Here is a 16632-nt window from a genome sequence, read left to right on the forward strand (position 1 = left end):
TAGAATTCTCCTGTGAAACCAGCTAAGCCTGTGGGTTTTGAGAGGTAGCCACTGGCAACTTTCTCACTTTCTTTCAGGGTCATTGTTCAGATTAAATTAGACATGTTAAGTCTTAAAGTTCCCATCAGTCTAAATAGAAATAAGCTAGACTCTGGCCAGACTGCTTTGTTGAAAGAGCATGGGCTTTGAGGGCTGACCTGTTTTGAAACAGGGGTCAGCCCTTATTACCTGAGCCTCTCATTAAGCTTAGTGTTTCATCTGTAAAAATGGGGCTAATACCTACCTTGAGGTTTGTTGTGAAGATTAAATAACGTAATTTAAAGGATAGTGCCCAACCTTGTCTATCTCAGTATTGGCATTTGATACACATTAGATTTTTTCATTCCATCCTATTCCGTTACTTTGCTTTTATTTGTAGCTTCATTGATCAGATTTGTTCACAGTTCTTCACTTTGAAGTATTTGTCAATGTTTTTGCATTTTAACTTGGTCTCAGAATCTGTACCTTTTCCATCGGTTTATGTGACTTGACTCCACAGACACTTAACTATATGCCTATTAGCCCAGGGCTTCAGACTCTCTCAGGTCTTATATAGTAGAGAGAAAGAAATGACTTATTCTGAAAATCTCGTTTACACCTTTTGGTATGTGGGTTTAAGTGCTCTTGTCTAGAGGGTAGGGTGTATAGACACTAGAACCATGTCTGTCCATTTTCGTCTTCAAGTTGTTTTAATATTATTTTCTTTTCATTGTCTTGGGAAATATAAATCTAAACAGAAAGCTATAGCTTAATCCTTTCCAGTGAAAATTCTGGATGCTCAGATAGCAGGAAAATTAATGTTAGGGATCCAGTGAACAGTCCTTATGAAGAGGGGTGAGGATCAATGGCTAGAGAGTGAAGTGTGCTTCATATCTTAGTTGAAATGCTGAAAAAATATTTTTCTATAGAAACATCATTCAATTGCATTCATATAAAGGCATTTAAGAGCCTACTATGTACCAGGCAGTGCTAGGCAGTAGAAATAAAAAGAAATGAGACATGTGCTTCTAGTTTTAAAATACTTACAGAATAGTTCAGAAGATGTAAACAGACAATGGCAGGATAGTCTGATAAGAAACATGACAGAGTACTATCGGTTTAGAGAAGGAAAGATCCATTAACTGCTAGGGAAGTTTTCATGTAGGTGACATTCGACCTGTTTGTATCTGTGGAGCATTTTACCAGGCAGAGGGAATGGCATGTGCAAAAAAGCATGAAGATGTGAACAAGGTGGGGTTCACAGGCGAGGACAAGTTCAGTGAGACCCAAGGATAGCATGCAAAAGAGGCCTTTGGTTGCATAATAGTATAGCACTCAATAAATATTGTTGGCTACATGGATGGATAAAAGAATGAATATTCTATATACATCAGGCGCTCATATATGACCTCAGGGAATATAACTACTTGGAAAAGTGTATTCCAAATTTTAGCTTAAAAATCAATCTTTGAAACACAGTCTTTGGTTGTATTGGCAAAGATTTAATCTGAATCAAATATGAATTTGTCTTAGGGATTTTGTTTCCTTGTTAGTTACACAAAGAACAGTATATTTTCAGCCCTGAAAGTACCAAGTAATGATTCTCAGAAACGAAAAGGAAATGATCGAATCCAACACTTCTTCTATTCACCTAGATGGTGTTTGTGGTTAGTGGTTTGGAAGTTCATTTATTTCAGCCAGGCCAGTGGTCTCAAAGTGGAGGGAGTACACAAGACAATTTATTTTGGGATATAGGAAGAAAATATTAACATTTTTATTTATATTACTTTTAATGCCCATTGTTTAATTTCTATTTTTGTGTATACACATATACACACATAAGTGTATATGCACACACTATATAAATCACACACATGCACTCACACGTATATACATCCTACACACAAATAAAATGAGGTTATGTGCTCCCCTCCCTCCCCTTTCCATTTTTCCTGGCACATGTGATTAGAAAGGTTAGAGATTACTGATTTAAACCATTAGTACAAAACGCTTTCAAGGGATCTTAAAATATTCTAAACTTTGATCTGGGTTTTAAAAATAAGAATACATCTCATTTTATACCAGCTTAAGAGAAGCACTTTAATGAAATAAACATAATAGGTTGTAATTCATGTTTAGTAATGAACATATACTTGTAGGTACTTTAAATAGATTTTTTTTTACACAGAAGTAACTTTCAGGGAACAATTCATAACATGTTTTCTTAGTGAGATGGTAATGAGTGCCATAAACATCCTTGCTGTATACCCAGTCCCTTACCTAACATTTCCCTCCTAAGTTGGTTAAAAATCAACATTGCAATGGACAATATACTATATACTTAGTATGATCCCAGCTATGTATAAAGTGTAGGTTTGTATAAGTGTGTATGTATGTGCACATATGTATATTTGTGTGTGTGTGCGTGTAATACAATGACTAATTAAAAGAGAAAAAAAAATCAGTATTGCAAGGGCATTGTCAGGAACAGTGCATTGCCGAATCCTTCCCTGGTGCTGCTGTTTGGCACGAGACTGACATCTAGAGTCGGATGTGGCTTATTTGTTCTGAGGTTTTTTCTGGTTGAACTTTCTGCTTTGGATTTTCTGTATATAAATTATTGTATTCTTACTCTATATTCTATTCTGGTCTCACTTTTTGTTGGTAGCATGATGTAAGTTATTTTGCATACCCTGGTAGGAAAATGTGCACTATACCATTGCCCCATTGCAGTACCAGAGGAAATAATTTTTGCTACAAAATACTTTTCAAGGTGATTTTTTCTAACTCAAGTTTTGCCACTCTCCTTCCTCCCTCCATCCTCCTTCCCTGCCAACTTAGTCTAATTGGCCCATCACTTCTACACACCGTAAAGACAGTTCTTCCGTGCAAGACTGAGGCACGTGGTGTGGCTTCAAATCTTCTTCAGGGCAACAGTCATCATGTGGTCCACCTCATATGTTGAATGAAACAAATAAAGGATATATGCTGTAATTGAAAGTTTTTGAAGATGTTTGACTGCTTAGAATTCTCCTAGCAAATTAGGAAAGTATTTTTCAGTTGCATTTTGTTGGGCTTTAGTATTGGGATAATTACTCTTAGTAATAGTTTCCTTATATTCTGACATTCTTCTTGTAGCCAGTTGACTTTTCCGTTTACTTTAAATTGTTTTTAAAAAAAACCCTGATCAGTGTATGTCCATTGACACTTGCATAACTTCTGGAGTTGGATTTTCAGTGACTTAATTGAAAATCAGAAGATTTCTATGGTCTTTCATAGTTAGAAGGTGCTCTTCCATTTTCATAAGTGTTGTCTTTCTCCTGCTGCAATAGTAAATAATAAGCCATATTTTAAGTTATGTAACCAATAACGCCACACTACAAGCAACATATAAACTACAGTGCCATCTTGCATTCTGGGTCCTAAATACCCTTCCAGTAACCTTAAAGGTCCAGTTACCATTTTCCCTTTATTTGGAGTAAGATGTGGGAACTGAAGAATAATTTTCTTGTTCAGATGCCATTGTCAAAGCCCTGGCTTAGAGCTTTAAAATTCCTACTTCCAGGCCTGTCTTCAGGCCATTTAACTTGGTCTCTTTGCTGAAAAAGGTGCCCCAGCATCAATAAGAAAAGAGTGTGAACAGGCATTTATAGTTATTCAGAGTGACATCTTAGGTAATTAGGCCACTTCTTTATGTGTTTATATATACATTGAAGGATGAAGTGACCACGTAGATGATATTCTTTCCTGGATGAAAATCCTTTTCAGAAATCGGATTTTAAAAAACACACTTCAGGGGGCTTCCCTGGTGGCGCAGTGGTCAAGAATCCGCCTGCCAAAAAAAAAAAAAAAAAAGAATCTGCCTGCCAATGCAGGGGACACGGGTTCGAGCCTTGGTCTGGGGAGATCCCACATGTCGCGGAGCAACTAAGCCCGTGCGCCGTAACTACTGAGCCTGAACTCTAGAGCCCATGAACCACAAATACTGAGCCTGCGTGCCGCAACTACTGAAGCCTGTGTGCCTAGAGCCCGTGCTCCGCAACAAGAGAAGCCACTCAATGAGAAGCCCGTGCATCGCCACGAAGAGTAGCCCCCGCTTGCCGCAGCTAGAGAAAGCCCGCGCGCAGCATCAAAGACCCCACGCAGCCAAAAATAAATAAATTAAAAACAAAACAAAGCAAAACCCCCCCCACACCTCATATCAGAATTCTGTTTCATTTGGCCTCATGGCTGCTGTTTAAGAAGAAAATATCTTTCCTAGTATATAAGTTCATTATTTTGTATACATTTTAATTTAAATCTGAGCAGTTTGATCATGCATCATGGAAACCATCTGCTCTGCTGGCTCTAAAACAATGTCTTGTTTGAAAAACCTGTTTATATAGGACTTTAAAGAAACACTATCAGAATGTATTGTAATCAATATAGATGTATTCTTTCTATGACTACAACCCCAAAGACTGAAAAAAAACCTCATTTCTTCTTCTTCTTCTTATTTTTTTTTGCGGCACGCGGGCCTCTCCCTGTTGTGGCCTCTCCTGTTGCGGAGCACAGGCTCCGGACGCGCAGGCTCAGCGGCCATGGCTTATGGGCCCAGCCTCTCCGCGGCATGTGGGATCTTCCCGGTCCTGGGCACGAACCCGTGTCCCCTGCATCGGCAGGCGGACTCTCAACCACTGTGCCACCAGGGAAGCCCTCCTTTCTTATTTTTATTAGCTGTATCTTTTTTAATGTGAACAAGTAAGTTTTCTATATAATTTGATCCACAGATGTTTGCAACATCTACTTAATGCTTACTACTGCATGCAAGATACAATACAAAGTAGCTTTCAACCCACAAAAGCATCCTCGTCTGTACTGAAAACATTGCCTGTATCCAATGTGTTTCTGAAAGACTTCATGTCACTAAGATGCCAGCCTGTTGTCTATTGAATATTGCATCAGATGACCTTTGTTATGTATTTATCAAAGCAAGTTCTATATAAAGATGCATTTTGTGAAAATCCTCTTTCAGACGTTTGTAAAGGAAAACTTGGTTATCGATAGGTTGTTGGCAGCTTAGTTGTTTTTAGTTAAACATATGCTTTATATCTTTTTTGATATTTTACACTTACAGGTTGTTGGTTTGTTTCCATGTGTCTCTTCGTATATAGTTCTTGAGCAATTTCCTGAAAAATACGCCGAGCACTCTTTTTCTATAAATACAAATAAGAAAAAAATGTATCTCTCTCAGGAATAAAAGCAGTGATTATTGCACATCATCTCAGCCTTTTCTTTCTTTATTGCCATCAGTCTCAGAAGCTACCCCGCCCAACACATCTATACCTAGTTAACTCTTGTATTTTGAGTATAGTAAGTAGAATTTATGATTGAGAACTATCAATTTACCACATATGTTACCATTATCATTTTTCTCAACAATAGGAAACAGTATCTGTGGTTGCAAGTTGTTCTTTGATGATGTTCTGAGTTTCTTAAATTATTTTGGATTTGAAGTAGTTACAACCACAATTCGAAAGATATTTTACAAGCATTGGTCTGTACCTTTTGTGAATCTTCTGTTTCTTTCTTTCTTAGAGTGTTAGATTTTGACTGTCAAGAAGAAAAGGAGAATCTTATAAGACACTTTATGTACTCAAAACAGTTGTGGCAGAGATCTCATACCATAATAAGGTTAAACTAACTTAATATTTAAATGGTAATGCAGTAAGAGTTAATAATTTTCATGTCATTTCTGAGATGCTTTATTAATAAAATAGCTCAAACTGATTGTAGGATTTATAGCAATCCTAATATAACATACACATCCCCCCTCTTGTAGCATGTGAATAACCAGAAGATAGTCTTTCTCAAAATCTTTAGGCCTTTTAAAGATATTTAAAGGCAGTTTCTAATCTCTTTTAACTTTTTTTTGCTCTTAAAGATTGTTCTTAGCCCTTTCATACCTCCCCCACCAGCGGAAAGTAGCATGTGTATGATGGTTATAAAGAAGGGTCTCTTATTCCCATATTACTGGGTTTTAAAAAGAAAACCCTGTAAATTGTGTACTCTGGTTAATAATTTCAGTGATGAAAATTTTTGCTTTCTTCTACAGACCTCTTCTGCAGGTGGTATTTCCTGCAAATGCAAAGGAAGATATTAATTAGATGAGCTATTTCTGAGGCTCCCAACATGTGGAGAGATGGAAATTATTTCCTTATGATAATATTCAAGGCCATAGGGACATCTAATGCAAGAAATTTTACTTACTTTGGTGAGGACGATGAAGTACACGAATACACCAGTGACGTAGATAGACAGCAGTGATAAGAGGGCCGTCAGGAGACTCTGCAATTCCTTGCTGAGAGCCTTCCTGTCTTTGTTAATTACAGATACAGAAAGAACCACAGTCACTATTGAAGCATATTATTGCAAATATATGTATAAAGTATAATCGAAACTACATGTTAGAGGTGAAACATGAACTTGTTCTATTTGGCTATTCATATAAAAATTTATTCAGGGTCTCTTGATTCAGAAAGTACTCAAGTATATGATATAGTTAAAGCCAGTTCATTAGTTCTTTAAATGTATTATGCCCAACATGTTATTCATTTTTAAAACTTAAAATTTTTAGAAATTCAATTACTTGTCATAATGCTAAGAATCACTTTTTATATAAAGTTTTGCTGAAAGTTAGATAAACATTAAGAGTTTGTTCAAGGGTGTTTAAAGTTTCTTTTAGTAGATATGATGTACAGGTGTCACCAAGAGTCTGTTTATGGAGTTAAGATACTTTCCCATGTGTATTTATAACCTTGAACTGTTTAGTACACAGTGCAGTTCTCTAAGAACCTGAGAAGGCCGTACATTGAGACTCTAGTGCTCACTGCATGCTTAAAAGACAGGCATTGTTATATGTGCCCCTTATTTCTAATAAAGTTCTGGAAGTGGATTTATTGAATCCGTTTGCACATTCTGAATTTCTCCCTCCTTGCAGGAAGTGTCCTGTGCCCTAGGTAGTGATGAAGTAACACACCATGTCTTCAAGTACCTGAGTATTTGAAATACAAAATCCATTTAGATTTATAATTGTTATCTGAATAACTTGTACTTTTCAACTAAATATCCCATAGATGCTTATCGTGTGAACTCAGTTTATACAACGTACATTTTTCTTGTGAAACTAACAAATCAATCATATCTGTAAAACTTAAAAAGTTTCAAGTGTGAAATTAGGAGCTCTGTAGAAAAGGAAGTTGCCATGTCTATCTTAGTGGTACTTTCATTCCTGTTCCTCAAGAAGAATGTTTCTTCACATAAGCTTGCAGGTTTGAAACCTTCATCTCTTTACAAACCATTTTTCTTCTGTCTAATATTTTTTATAGAAGATGAATGCATGCAGTGAGATATACAGATCTCCAAAGCTGTTGTGTTTGTTTTAATACCTATAGCTAATATTTATTGAGCACTTGCTATGAACCAGGCACCATTAAAAGTGCTTTATGTGTATTAACGCATTTATAATTTACCTTACAGGTGAGAATAAACTAAGGTTAAATGACAGTGGAATATCAAAAGGCCATTAGAGCACCAAAGCAGGGGTTAAAATACAGGACCATCTGGGCTCCTCAAAGTCCTGTTTTAAAACCAAAAGGCTGGTTAATTTGAGTTTACGTTTTAATGATCTCAGTGCTCATCATACCAGAGTTTTTTTTTTTTTTTTTAAAGAAGATGTTGGGGGTAGGAGTTTATTAATTAATTTTATTATGTATTTTTGCTGTGTTGGGTCTTCGTTTCTGTGCAAGGGTTTTCTCTAGTTTTGGCAAGCGGGGGCCACTCTTCAACGCTGTGCGTGGGCCTCTCACTATTGCGGCCTCTCTTGTTGCAGAGCACAGGCTCCAGACGCGCAGGCTCAGTAGTTGTGGCTCACGGGCCTAGTTTCTCCGCGGCATGTGGGATCCTCCCAGACCAGGGCTCGAACCCGTGTCCCCTGCATTAGCAGGCAGATTCTCAACCACGGCGCCACCAGGGAAGCCCATACCAGAGTTTCTTTAAAGGCGAGAGGTCTGAAAAAAAGCACGGAGTTGCTGCCCTTCATTTCCTTCCCCCAGAATCACGTGAAGCTTTTCCTCTGAAATTTCTTAATTTCTTAATTTATAGAACTTAGCTAGGCTCCGTGTCCTCACTTGCATGAGGTAATTGTCATGGATTTTAGTAAGTCTCAAGAAGCCAGGGCCACACCGACCTTTTTTCTGTTCATTATCTATGCAGAAGGGGTAGGGTCAGGGATCCCCCAGTGGCTTCACCTAAAATTTGTGTTTATTCTCCATAATGCATATTTTTTTTCTGGGTCCAATTTATTGATCGCTTTCGCTTCTCCAGTGTTTTGTTCTAGATGGTGCAATACCAGACTAGATACTGACAAGGCTGTCAGTTAATCATCACATTTCAATCAGTGTAACATACAAAAGGAGGATATAGTTGGTCAGCCTTTGCCAGTAAAGTCTGGACATGGAAAGAGAATATAGCACCCACATAACCCTGACTCTGCGTCTGTGGAGGCTGGGAGATGGTGTCAGAGGAGTTCTTGAATCCAGACTTCATGTTAGCTTGTGTGCAGGTCACACTCTTCACTGGCTCGGGTACTAAGTTATCAAATTTACCTCATAATCTCTGCATATAAGTATTGTGATGCATTTCGGGGGCAGAGCAGAACGCAGTGTTCGGGAATAAAGTCTTGACTAACCTCTTACCACCAGCACAGTCCCTCCTCCCGTCTGCTTAGCTCTCGGTTCCTTTGAACTGGGAAAGGCTATTCCACAGATGTAGATTGCGCTGTCATTGAAAGCCAGCCTGTTTACAGTGAGGGCAACTTGGTTTTGTGCCAGATTCACAAGGGTGAATTTGTCTGTCTCATCTCTGCATCCATCCAAGCACAGGTTCTCGGGCTGGAGAGCGCCATAGCGAAACCACAGGCTTGTTGGTCGCTCTGCAGGGCACCCCGCGGTGGAGAAAGAGCACTGCATGGTCACAGCCTTTTGAGTGTAATCCACTTCAAGGGAAGGTGGTTGAACCACCGAGACGGTACAGTTGCTTGCGGCACCTGCAGGAGGAAGCAGGTGAGCCTGTTTAGCGGGCCTCTCACCTCCCTTTGTGCTTCCGTTTTATTGACATTTTGGGGTGAAGAATCGTTGAAAGCCATTACTTTCTTTTTCTTCCCTCACTCCCAGCACAGACAAGACTGTAAAAGTAGACACTGGTGACAGTATTTTATAATAACTATAAATGGGGTATAACCTTTAAAAATTGTGAGGTTGTACACCTGTAACTTACATAACATTGTACATCAACTTTACTTCAATTAAAAAAATTTGAGACTAAAAAAAAAAGTAGACACTGGTATTCCTCACTTTTCCTAACTCTCCGAGTTTCCTAAGCTCAGCCTGCTGTTGTGCAGTGATGTCTGGTACTCGAGGGCAGCCCCAGAGAGGTCCCGGGAATCTGCATTATCATGAGCGGAGGTGACAGCAGATCCAGAGTCAGAAGTTCGGGGTCCACATGTACACTTGTGGTGTACGTACAAGCTTTCCTCTGACCTCCCTATGCAGATCACTTACTCTCTCAGGACCCGTTTCCTCATCCGTACCCCCTGGCCTCACAGGAGTGTTGTATTCAATGTGGTAATAGGTATCAAAGCCCTTCATGCAAATGTCACACCCACTGATTGAGCACATGGGCAGTAGGAATTTGGGGGGGGCCTTGTGGCAGTTGTGATTGCTAGGAATTCATGACAATTTACAATTGTTCTTTTATGAGTCTAGTTGTCCCAGTGGGAAACATTATAAAAGGCAAGATGTACATCTGGGAAAATGTAGCCCGGGCTCAGCCTACAGTGTCTTTGATTACTGAGCAGAGGCCTAATGAGCTGGCCGGGCCACAGCCCAGCAAGTTGGATTTCTTCCTGGCACTTGTATGTTGCTTTGTAGTCTCTTGTAGCTTTCATCTGTTTGATGAGAGTGGAGCTCCTGGAGCACACACTTTAGTTCGGATCCTAGCTCTGCCAGTTCCTAGTTCTCTGGTCTGTTTCCTCATTAGCAAAATGGGATAGTATTGTGCACCTCATGAGTTTAGCGGGAAGTTTAAGTGAGGCCATGTATGCATAAGGAGTATTTACTTACCTAAGTCTTAGTAAGTATTTAATAAAAGGTAGCTATTTCTGCTGCCATCATTATTCCATTAATGGGCAGTGTCATATGCCCATTTTAGAGATAATTGTGGACATCTCAGCAATGTGTTAGCAGGGCCGGGATTAGATATCCAGTCCAGTGCTCTCTCCACCACGTCCTGCTGCTTTCATGTCATAGAGGTTGGGTCCCTACTTTGGCCTTCTGTCTAATCCCAGGCATGTGAAGCTGGAAAGCTGCTCAGGTGTTTATAAATGGGAAGACCTCCCCTCAACCCTTTTGGGATCAAGGGAGAGGCTCTATGTGAAATAGTATTGGTTGAGACAAATTGGAATTTTTGCATGTTTTTAGTCTGACTTTGCCTGGTTATGTTTCCATGTGGTCTTATTTGTCTGACTTTGTCCTTGGCTACTGTAAACGAAATTGAAAGGTAATCCAAGTGGTCTGATGTAAGTTTCAGACGCGCTTTTTGTCACCTAACGTTTTTGTTATAGGTCCTGACCCAGAACAGAAGAGTTAAAACTAGAATCATGGTATCTGTGATGCAGGTCTGTTCTCACCATGTTTTAATTTTAGTATTTGTACAATTGAAGACGAGCTGGGAGCTTTTTAGCAACCTGATAAATGTAAACCAGATGAGAGGGTAAAGTCACTTGGAGAAGACCAGGCTTCCTACTTCTTCAGCTGAGGGACTTAGCTTCACTCCTAAGTCTGATAGCTGTAAGCACAGGTCTCCTACCCAGACTCAGTCACCTTAGAAGTAAAGAAACGCTTTACAAGGTATAGTGATCATTATGTATGGAAACTTGAAATGGAAGTGGGCCTACCAAGCCACAAAGTTAACCAGCAGTGTCCCAGTGTCAGGTCCTCTGTCACATAGAGTTTTTAACAGGGAAGCTGCCTTTTAACATTTTTCTTGGAGAGCTAGTGCTCCAGGGTAAAATAAATATTTGCAACTTTGGAGTTTCATGTCTCTGCTCATTTCTGACTACTGCCTGAGAAGGGAGAAAACCAGTTGCAGTGGTTTCCTGTGAGAGCGCAGACTGTGGGGGCACCGCTGCCCCTTCCCCCATGCTGTGAAGCAACATCTTAGTGAGAAGAGGGAAGTTTGGATGATATGTCACACTGCAGCCCACTCCTTGGAAGATTTCTCTTTAAGAACTCCCACATTCTGTAGGGTTTTTTTTTAAAAAAAAATCTGAAAAGGTTGAAAGTTTATCTTCTTAGTGGAGGGAATAAAAAAAGATTACTATTTTTGAAGACCAAGCTAGAAAATACATAGAAAATTAATTTTTTGACACTTTCTAAAAAAAGCCTCTTTGGAAAATTTCGAACATATGCAGAAGTAGTCGACCAGCACAGTAACTTCTGTGCCGTCCCCTGACTTCAACCCAGTGTTGTTTCACCTCTTCTCCCTACTTGCTCCTTCAGTCCTGTGTTATTTTAGGGCAAATTCCAGATATTTTATCTGCACATCTTTCAAAATATATCTTTAAAAGATAAGAATTCGTCTTTAAAATAATACTAATTAAAATATATTAAAAGTAATATATACATATTAGGGAAAAAAAGACTATAACTGAAAGTAGAAGCAAAAAAATCACCCATAGTCCTTTCATCACCCCCACCAAAATCACTGTTAACATTTTATATTTCTTGACAGATGAGAAAAAAATCATTTTAAGAGCTTTTGCTCCCTTTCCTGCCCTATGACCCAAACTTTGTGGGCAAATCTGAGATTATTAGATTTATTAGAACTATGGTGAGATTATTAGAACTGTGATGTAGGAAACTCTTTCATAGAGAAAAAACAGGTATAGGCATCCATATATTATGAGATGATTCTTCAAGGAAGGAGCCATTGCAGTTGTTTTTTTAAATGACAAGTACTTTAATTTATAGAAATTCAGCTTTTCTGAAGCACTGTTCTTTAAAAATATTCAAGTATTGTTTAGTGCAGAGTGAGTTCACCTGTATGGGAACTGAATTGTTGATTACTAACATGTGATTTTACGAATATTTTCAACCCTTTGGTGAGGTGCCCTTCTCTACAGCTGCATAAGAGCAAAGGACATTTTCAGTGTTAATATGAAATTTTTTCTCAGCTATTTTTTTTTATTACCTGTTTGAGAAAAAAAATTTATCACCTTAGACAATTTCCATAATGTTATACATTTAAAAATTAATCTGTAGGGGCTTAAAATATAAATGAATTAGGCGAAAAGTAGCAATTGATTTAAATAAAATGGAGGGAAAAATAAAAGAACCTTACCGACATGAAATAGAATCAGATTGAGTTCCAGACCGAGAATGATTTTGCCTCTGTTCACAGTCTCCATTTCTGTGTGTTATGTGTGACGTGGTTGGTGGGATTGTGTATTTGAAGAGAGTTGGCTTTTTTTTTTAAAGAAAGGAAGAACCAAAGAGAGGAACTCTTATTAAGGAACCATAATCGGGAACTTTTTGAAATTGTGTAAAGATTGTTTGTAATCCAGTTTCACCATTGAAAGTTGAGATTTTAGCCTAGAGCACATTTCTAAATGTTCATATGTTCACATTTTTCTTGGATTTTACAAATCCTCGAAAGTGTTAGATGTTTTGAGTGAGATTTTGATTTACACGTGGTGCATATTCTCAGGATGTATTGTTTGACGGATAATTCGTACTTTAAATTTCTAGAGCAGTTCAGTCGCTGGTCTTGGGGCATCTAATTTGTGCTTAGTGCTGGGCCAGTAACTTCTGGAAATGGAGGAGAAGCAGAAGGAAGTGTCTTCACGTAGAGACAAGAGAAAAATTAGTGAACGGTACATCAGAGTACAATGAAGAAATAAGTTGTGTACCATTAACTAGCTGTGCCCCAGTTTGTGTGACCCCTTTTATTGTGCTGTGAAACAACTGTGTGGAATCTCTGTCATCCCCAGCCCCTTGGGGGCTTCATCAGTCAGGTTCTTTGTAAGCAACAGAAAATGACTTGGGCTGACTTAAGCAAAGGGTAATTTACTGAAAGGATTTGGGGTAGCTCAGCGAGTCACTGGAAGGACTGGAGAATCGTGTGGGGGGGTCTACACACAAGACACATGCCCCAAAACATACTATAAAACTGATCCAAAGAGCACACTGCCGCCGCCGAGCACTAGATGCTGCAGCTGGACCAAAGCCTGTCGGTAGTACCGCTCAACGCTGCCCAGCTGCTTGGTCTCACGCCACTGCTCCGCCTCCCCAGAGAACGAGCCTCATGTCCCCACTTCTCTGGGTCACTAGCTCCTCCTTCCAGGTCTCAGGCGAGTGTTTCTGAGCTTAGGTCGTGTGCCAGTGCCTTAGCTGCAAGAAAGGCAGGGAAAGCTGCTTCCCCAGGCTTTGTCTTCCACCAGGAAAAGGGTGCTGGGCCACTGAAAAGAGCGAAAAATCTTCCCACTGTACTGTTTGTACTCTTGGCACCTGTTGATTATATTTTGTCATTTACGGAAAGTTATTCTCAGTCTGAATTTAGTAACGCTTTTAGTATTATTGTGTTTTTTCCATCATCATAGCATCTAAAAGCACCCCCAAATTTATATATACTATTGTGTGTGTGTGTGTGTCTGTAGTCAGTGCTTGGTATGTGTGTGAACTTGAAGACCTTTTCTAGCCCCCCAGTATCTGGGCATCTGATGCTCATGGGTTTGGGAATGACTAACATAACATAGACTTCAGTCACTATTCCAAGAAGTGCTGGATTGATTCATCCGTTCTAGTGTGTTAGCCACTCTCTGGTTCTGGAGCTTAACTTTTATGAAATGGTTCTGGAAAGTTAGAGAGTGGATTGACCTCCCTTGAAAAAGATACTGAATGATCTGTTTTTATAAATTAAAACCTTCATTAGCCTATTTTTATTTTCAGCCTGATAAACCTCTCTAGTTAATATGTTGCATAATTTTACTACACTAGTGGCATTTTCTAGCATTTATCCAAAACTGTCTTTCAAGTTTTACATGTTACTCTCTGCTTCAATATTCCAGTGTTTAATCAGCAGTTTTCCAAACCTATTAACCATTACACACCAGTCAGTCTGAGGGAGGGTGATGTCCAAAACTGTCAGAGAAAATAGTAGTGTGGGCTTTGGGTCCAGTTAAACCAGGGATTATGTTTCTGCCCCAGTGTTCATGAACCTTGTAGGCTGGGGCACGTGCTTCAGTTCTCCTAAGTCTGTACTTCCTCTCTTTGTCCTACTGCTGGGTCACCTGGGAGATGATTCCTCAAAGCACCCAGTGCTTGGCACATACCAAGTCCTTAGCAAATATTGTTCTTCCCCTCTTCCCTCTTTAAATAACTTGTTTGTTCAAGAATTTAACTTAATGTTTTTATTTGTTTTAGTAGGTGGCAAGTGGGATAAACCATCAGAAATTTTGGAAATCAAGGGACAGAATTGGGAAGAACAAGTGAATAGTCTGCCTGAAGTTTTCCGAAAAGCTGGTTTTGTTATCGAAGCTTTCACTAGACTGCCATACCTGTGTGAAGGTGACATGTATAATGACTACTACGTTCTGGATGACGCTGTCTTTGTTCTCAAACCAGTATAAACACGTGGAGCTTGAAATTTTCACAGTCCACCCCAAGAATGTATGCTCCGGAAGAGGGTCTGCGTTCTCAATTATGCGAAGGGAGGACCTTTGGGGACTGCCATTCTAAATATCATGTAGGAATTTTAAAAGCCAAAATACTAATTATTTCTTTGTAGTGTGTAAAAGGAATGTTTTTAAAAAACAAAAACCCAACTCTTTGAGGATTTTTATTAACTCTTTACTCAGTAATGCAGGTCACACTCCGATTATGGAAGATATTTTTTATACTTAATTGCAGTAGGGACTCATTCCCAGGCAAAGCAATAGTCATGACTTCACATGGAACCAATAAATATGGATTGTTTTTAATAAAATGAAGACTGGCAATAAAACTGTCCATCCAGTTGCAAATATTGGTTATAGGATATAGCCACTGATACTCTTTCATGTTTAGAAATTCTATCATTATTCAAGAAAATGTTTTTAATCATGCTAATAAACTTTTTTGGAGATGACTTTGGCATCACGTTTGAGTTAATATAAGGCTTCCCTAGCATCTGTCATTGCTTTGGCTTCAGGGGTACCCGAATAGTAGCAGTATGTGAAGGATGCAGTTGACTTGAATGTGCGGTGAAGGAAGGCTTGAGACGGGGGTGGGGTGCTTACTGCAAGGTGTGGTGAACATAGGCAACCCAGACGAACCCTTAGAACAACCTCATTCAGATACAGTACTTCGAGGACCACTCTCACTCCCTAACTCATGTTGTTTTCGGAAGTGCGGAACACTGGATTCTGACTTTGTGGTAGCTTCTGTCCTACATTCAGAATTTTGTTTTTTCCGGACAGTCTCAGGTTCTCAGCATTGAAACATTCAGTTTTGTCTTCTGACAAAAATGCAACCTAAAAATGTTTTAATTCAGCTTCTTACTCTGTACTTGTATACATCTTTCCCAGAACTCGGCTCTTTCGAAATCCTTAACTGAGTTTATCGAAATCCTTAACTGAGTTTAGAGTTTGCCAAGAGTGTGGTTTGAGGAAACCATGTCAGACTCATGCATTCTAGAATCAGCAAGTACCTCCAACTATATATCCAGAAATGTTGCAATGAGGAACTCATTAGCAAGATCAATAGCCATTATGGATGTTACAAAGAGCAGAGCACTTAACCCAGAATCTAAAATCTCAGTAATAACAGATGCCAATTTGAGATCGTGGCTATTAATATGTTATTCTCACAACTTTATTTCTTTTGTCAGCCAGGTGTTTCATTAAATATTCTCATTCATGTGCTCATAGAAGTTATCAGATCAGCACATTTACTGCAACACCTGGGTGTAAAGGAGAATTCAATCCTTGAGAAGAATGACTTTATTATTCATTGAGAACAGCATTCCCATGTCCTCACACCAATATCTTCCAATGTTATTGTGTAGTCATAAGAGTTGGGTTATGTGATTTATGCAAAAGTGTTATTGGTGTGTTCTAATGCTTTTTTCCAGGAATTCAAGTAAGTGAAGTGCAAATACTTAGCACCTTAGATTGTAAAAAAAGAGGAAATGAGTAAACTTAATGTAGTTCTTGTACAGTTGAGTTTTGCTTCTTTATAAACTGTCATCATCAGGGGTTACTATTTAGACTGCCGAACAAGAGTGCAAGAGTGACGGATGTTCAAAGAGGCAGGCTGCTCCAAAGTGTTTCATAACCTTGAAATCCAGAATTAATTTGAGAGTCTATTTGAAAAACACACACCTCATTCTTTAGCCCCCAAATCAGAGGAAGCACAGACATTAATTTATTTCAAAGGTAAAAATACTTTCTCAAAATCTGAGGTTCTCTGAAAGCCAGCTTCTCAAAAGTGCGTTTTTTTTTTTTTGTTTTTTTTTTTTGGTGAAAATTTAAACCAGCAA

At 39.0% G+C, this 16632-nt stretch overlaps 2 protein-coding genes across 5 annotated transcripts in view; one reads left to right on the forward strand and one right to left on the reverse strand.

Annotated features, from left to right (window-relative positions):
- The window catches only part of METTL9 (methyltransferase like 9), a 45534-nt gene extending 30294 nt beyond the window's left edge, over window positions 1-15240 (forward strand). For 2 of the 3 annotated variants that reach the window (XM_033425962.1, XM_012532768.3), the window contains exon 5: window positions 14538-15240. In XM_033425962.1, coding sequence (XP_033281853.1) covers window positions 14538-14743 — 206 coding nt within the window. In that variant the 3' untranslated portion in view covers window positions 14744-15240. The remainder of the gene's footprint in view (window positions 1-14537) is intronic. The other variant, XM_004268567.3, reaches the window with a different exon arrangement.
- IGSF6 (immunoglobulin superfamily member 6) lies at window positions 1771-12527 on the reverse strand. Of its 2 annotated transcripts, XM_033425963.2 has the most exons (7): window positions 12457-12527; window positions 8747-9103; window positions 6268-6374; window positions 6115-6135; window positions 5563-5610; window positions 5133-5213; window positions 1771-3341 (listed from the first exon to the last, which is right to left on the reverse strand). In XM_033425963.2, the coding sequence occupies exons 1-7, from the start codon at window positions 12521-12523 to the stop codon at window positions 3282-3284; spliced, it is 741 nt and encodes a 246-aa protein (XP_033281854.1). In that variant the 5' UTR covers window positions 12524-12527; the 3' UTR covers window positions 1771-3281. The 2 variants fall into 2 exon arrangements, with proteins under 2 accessions (XP_033281854.1, XP_012388223.1); XM_012532769.3 differs by lacking the exon at window positions 6115-6135.
- Window positions 15241-16632: the final 1392 nt, after the last annotated feature.

The sequence above is a fragment of the Orcinus orca genome, chromosome 16, assembly GCF_937001465.1.
Source record: "Orcinus orca chromosome 16, mOrcOrc1.1, whole genome shotgun sequence".
Lineage (NCBI taxonomy): Eukaryota > Metazoa > Chordata > Mammalia > Artiodactyla > Delphinidae > Orcinus > Orcinus orca.